This window comes from Glycine max, chromosome 5 (assembly GCF_000004515.6).
Source record: "Glycine max cultivar Williams 82 chromosome 5, Glycine_max_v4.0, whole genome shotgun sequence".
NCBI lineage: Eukaryota > Viridiplantae > Streptophyta > Magnoliopsida > Fabales > Fabaceae > Glycine > Glycine max.
Window position 1 is genome coordinate 35,237,994 of NC_038241.2, and position 5,748 is coordinate 35,243,741.

Below are 5,748 nucleotides of genomic sequence, written 5' to 3' on the forward strand. Positions count from 1 at the left end.
ATAATTTAAGAAATAAAAGATGATAAAATTGAAGATTATACAAAAATTACAATTTTTAAAATATATAAGAACAAAAATTACAAATTTTTTAAAATATGAAATAAAAAATCTCTATTTTAAAATAGTGAAATTAAAATTAAGAATTAAAAAAAATAATAAAATCAAATGTTTTTATTTTAAAATAAAAGGACAAAAATAACATAATAAGCAAAATAGGAGGTCAAAATTAATTTTAAGAAAATAAAATAGATACGTGAATTGTCCTCATTTTAAAGTGGTTTTTTAAAATAAAATATTTAATTAATAGTAAAAGTATTGCAAATCATGTCACATAAATTTAAAATATTAAAAAAACTGATCATTAGTTTAAATATTTTTAAAGGTTCATTTAATAATAAAAAATAAATCACTAAATTAATGATTTATTTTATTCGCCTCCTCTGAAACTGGGACCTGAGCTATACAAATGAATCTGCTTGTGTGCCGACTTATCTCTTTTCTCTCCTTGCCACACTTCCCTCCATCCTCTTCTCATCTCCGTCACTCTCTGTAAGACTGTAAGTCCCCTCTCGCTCTTTTTTTTTAATTTTTTTTTGCTATCGTTATTTTTTTTTATACAAACTTGGCTACCCAACTTCATTTTCATATTGGTTCCATCTCTATCTCTGTTTAATCACGAGTTGCATTATTCTAATTAAATATTGGCTTTCACTGAGAATATGCTGTTTCCTTTATTCGTTAGCATTTTTCATACTGAATTGTTTTCGCCTTCCTTTCAGAATCCAGTGCCTGTTGTCAATGTCAATTGCTTCACACTGTCTGACCATACTGCATAGTTTTATAGTCATAACTGCTGATTTAGTAACATTTTTCAATACATAATTGCCATAGAAAGAAAAAAAAAATATTGCTTTTTGTACCATAACTAGAATTCCAAATTAAATTTTGATGCTTTAGGTCTACCCATCATCATTGGAACCTTAAAAATGTCACTTGTAATCCCCTCATCCTGTGCAGCGCCCTTGCATTTTTCTCAACGGGAGATTAGGAGTTTGAGTTCCCACCAAAAATTTGCCTCTTATTATTCCATCACCCCTTTTCAACATAAAGTGGCTTTGAGTTGTAAAACGAGGCATATAAGGACTCACTTGAGAAATGAACTAAATGTTCTTCATAAGTATGCAGTTAGGTCTAAGGGGCATGATTTTGAGTCAATTAATGATGAGTCCTTGGGTTGGGATGATGATGAAGAAGTCGAAGATATGGGGTCGCCTTGGGAAGGTGCAGTTATATACAAAAGAAATGCAACAATTTTACATCTGGAGTACTGCACTACCTTGGAGAGGTTAGGTCTAGCAAAGCTTTCAAGTGATGTCTCAAAAACTAGGGCTGCTGCAATGGGATTACGTGTTACGAAAGCCGTGAAGGACTTTCCAAATGGCACTCCTGTTCAGATATCTATAGATGTGACCAGGAAGAAGAAAAAATTGAGGCTTGATGGGATCATAAAAACTGTCATCACTCTTCTTTGCAATAGGTATTGCCTTCAATTCATGAATATACATTGTCTACTTTCAAGTGCTTTTTCTAAATTTCTTTATCATCTCTTCGTTTTATATTTTTCTTTCTTGATTTTACTTTGCTTTTTATTTATTTTGATATGGATTAATACTTCAGGCCTCAAAAGTTAAAAACTAAAATCTCTATGGTGGAATATATTTTTCATTACAGTAATTATGGCCTAGATGCTCATTTATGCATTATTTTCAAATTTGTTTTGCATGTGACTCCATCTAATATACCATATTAATGATAATAAGGTAGGAGTAGATAACCCCTTGATGCCTGATACTAGTCGTAGGATAGGATGGTGTTGGCTTCCTCTCCTCTCCCTTCCCTTCTCTTTAGATTTTTTAAGCCCAAAACTACATAGGAACTTGAAATGATACAGAGAGTGATATAGAGAGCTAAGGAATTTTGGATTGAAACTAGTATCAACCTCTACAATTGTAGAGGGATTTGCAGTACAAGCTGTGAATACAGGGAAAGTTTTTGGGAGAGAGAAATTAGATTCACAATTCACACGATATTCTCTAAGTACCCTTAGCTCTTCTATTTAACTACTCAAGAAGTAACGAATCCTTCAATTGGTTGTTGGCCTTGCGTGCTCTGGTGCTTTTGCGCATTCCCTGTAATTCCGGATCCTGCATAACAGAATTATCCTCTTGCATTCCATGTGGGCCCTTACACACTTGAATTGATGACTCAGCAACATCTATTTCCTTCTCCTTAATTTGTCTTATTACAGAACTTTGCTTAACAGGAATGGTTATATTGTGTTTTCTCTCAAGATGAGGAATAGCTTTCTAGGTTTTTAATGATGAGAAAAAGATTTATTCACGAATTCTAGCTGGAAGAGCCTGCTTAGTTATAAACAGCATTGAGAACAGAACCCTGTCTACTAGCAGGAAACACGTTTCAGAATATGCAACTTTCTTAATTGATCTCTACTAGTTATGCTTGATTTAAGACAAGTTTAATGATAACAGCATAAACTTTATGTGAGCAGTGACATTGAATGGTAGGTGTTCCTCTGTAAAAAGAAAACATTAGCTTAGACTACACTGTTTCTTTCTATCCACATTGATTGCTTCTCTTAAAGTAAGTAACAACTTGATATTGCAATGGTTGCATGAACATCTTTCATTTTTTATTCAATTTGAATTTTACTCTAAGAATTTAAAAGTGTGAAATTGCTTGCTTTAATACTCAAGATTATCAACTTGTAATTTGGTTATTATTCTCTCTCTGGTTGCTTGTGTACCATGGTATTTATTATGTACTATCCAATTTCCATAAATGCTGAACTGTTGAAGGCGTGAGGGTTTATATGATATGAACATATTTTTTTCTTCCAATTTCGATTGCAGTGCCAACATTCTGATAGGAACTAGATCAGAAATGAAAGAAAAACAGAATTCCTTTGTTTATTCAGTGTATCTCTACAAAGAATTCCCTTGATATTTAAGAGACAGGTCTCTTTCTAGGCTCAATTGTATTTCACCAAATGACAAACCCTTCTTTGCAACACCTTTTCCTATTTATAGGAGCTACTAGTTTGCTAACATAAACCCATCCTCAATGGGCCTAATCAGTTGCAGGCCCATTCCCCTTCTTTCTAACATAACCCCTTTGTATTTCTTTGACTAACTAACCCTACTAACTAATTACGCGAACATAGCTAAGTAAATGACCTGTAAGTTCTATTCCACCAGGGTCTCACAGCATAAAACATGATACAATTTGCAATTCACCAAAATAATGAAATTATACCTAATAACTCTCCGTTTCTTTTGACATTACTTTGACCTCCCTTGATCTAATATAACTACGTAGGAAATGAGGGATGGTCTGTACACTGTATTAACAGGAAGGATATATTGTATGTTGTTTGTTATATAAGATAAGGAAGGTTTGTGTAGTGTAAAAAAAGGGAGGGGTATCAAGTGAAATTTTGTTAAACTTCAGGGAGTGAGTGTAATTTGCCCCTATTTTTATTGTGTGGACTGAGGTGGAATGAAGGTGCATAGACCTTATGGAGGCAGATGCGGAAGTTTCATTGAACTAATAGATTTAAATCACTTTGATAAAAATTGATGTTACAGAATTTGCTGGTGTGGATATCAGTCATCAACTCACTCTTCAACAAAACGCTCTGTTCAAAATTGTTCTTGCTCATTTCTGCATTATTTTAATTCGGATGGCCATACGTTGTACATCCTCTGCAAACTTTTTAGATATAACTAGAAAAAGCCTGGAAGCTTTAAATCCTGAAATCGATTGGTCTCCAACTTTCTTATCACTTCCACCTTCCTAGGATTAAAACAAATGATTTCACAGAAAATTACACTCCACTGAAATATAACTGCACTCAACTTGTGATTGAACTTGGCTTAGAACTTTTTGTTCTACCTTCTATTCTCTTTATTGAACTTTACTATTATTTACAATGAAGTTCTGGCATATCTGCCTCCAGGATGTGGCGTAACTAGATTTATATGCTTAGTCCAGTACCTTCTATTTCCAATTCAATACAAGTTCTTTCTTCCCAATGTTGTCACCCCCTCTCCTGTACCTAAAAAGTAGTAAACTTATAATAGCTGTTGATATTCCTTGCACTTTTGGTTGACCTGTGCCACCTAATTATGAACTGATCTGCTATGATTGGTTTGTTTTTTGAACAACAATTGCTTGTTACATAATTGTATTGCATTATTCATCTCAATTTATTAAATTTCACACCAATGCTCCATTAGGATTTAGGTGTAATAACATGGAAGATTCTTGGGGTAGTTGAAATAACATGATATCTTGTAAGTTTACAATAGCTGCTAACAGGTTAATTCCCTTCAGGTATCTGGATGCTAAGCATCGCAAGTACCATTGTATACTTATTCACATGACTGAGTTATCGAATATCTTCGTGGATAATTATTTTAAAGTTTCATCTTTTTATGAGGTAGCCAATAGTGCAAATATAGCAGTTTCAGTCACGTACTTCTTATTGAAGAAACCAAAAGGCAGGCCTGAAAAGAATTTATTATTTGTTGACTCCATGTGAAAATAAAAATAAAAATTATACGAAGTATGCCCCTGCCACATTCTATGATTTATTATTTCCACAACATAGAATAACTTGTTTCAATGTGATTTTCTTTTGAAGGTGTTGCGCGCCATCTGCTGAGAGCATATTCTCTGAGTTCTCACTTTTACTCACTGATGAACCCATTGAAGAACCAGAGACTATTGATATGGGTGTTATTTTTGGGGAAGACAAACTTACAACCTCTGGAAACAGTGGTGAGGATGACGACGACGATGCACTTATTGACATGGATGATCAACTATATTTTCCTCCACAACAGAGACAAATTGACATTTCAAAGAACATAAGGGACAGGGTGCATCTTGAGATTACCATGAATTCAGTATGTGGTCCTGGGTGCAAAGGCATGTGCCTGAAATGTGGTCAAAACTTTAACACTGGCAATTGCAATTGTAGCAAGGAGGAAGTACAAGAGAAAAGCTTTGGCCCGCTTGGAAATTTGAAAGAGAAGATGCAGTTGTAACAATTATGAAGTTCATGTGCAGATTTTGCTCACAGTGCTGTATCGTTATGTGTAGAAGTCCTGACCTTAATGAATTTTATTTTTTTTATGTTCTGACATTGTTAAGCGCCTACCAAGAGCTCTTGGATCCATGATCATACATGGCATGGATGATGGATGTTATTGAATATAGATCCATGGAGCATTGTTCTGGTTCTAGCTACGCCTTAAAGTATGCCTTTGGAATGCTTCTTTCCATATGTATTAGATCCATGATCATACATTAGTACTATTTAAATATAATATATAATTAATATTACACAGACTTTATTAATCTAATATTTATATAAATATTAGATACTATTATTTATTAAATATAATATACAATTGATATTACACACACTTTATTAATGAAGTATTTATATAAATATTAAATATTATTATTTAATATATTTGTGAAATACAATACCCCCGTAGTTAAAAAAAGGAGAAGAAATATAATACCCCTTCGTTCCATAACAAATGTACTCTTAAAATTTTTATTTTATTTTTATACAGGCTCAGAGGAACTAACAAATAAAAGAAATAGTAAATGAAACTAACCATAATAAGTGTTGTCCCATAACAGTAATATTTATCA

General features: G+C 33.1%; 1 protein-coding gene across 2 annotated transcripts; it reads left to right on the plus strand.

The window, feature by feature from the left end:
* The first annotated feature begins 420 nt into the window (after nucleotides 1-420).
* Nucleotides 421-5,327, plus strand: LOC100792185 (large ribosomal RNA subunit accumulation protein YCED homolog 1, chloroplastic). 2 transcript variants are annotated; one of them, XM_006580112.4, is made up of 3 exons: nucleotides 421-557; nucleotides 780-1,537; nucleotides 4,724-5,327. In XM_006580112.4, exons 2-3 carry the CDS (start codon nucleotides 987-989, stop codon nucleotides 5,127-5,129), a joined length of 957 nt encoding a protein of 318 aa, XP_006580175.1. In that variant the 5' UTR covers nucleotides 421-557; nucleotides 780-986; the 3' UTR covers nucleotides 5,130-5,327. The 2 variants fall into 2 exon arrangements, with proteins under 2 accessions (XP_006580175.1, XP_003524967.1); XM_003524919.5 differs by having other exon boundaries at nucleotides 425-557; nucleotides 958-1,537.
* Nucleotides 5,328-5,748: the final 421 nt, after the last annotated feature.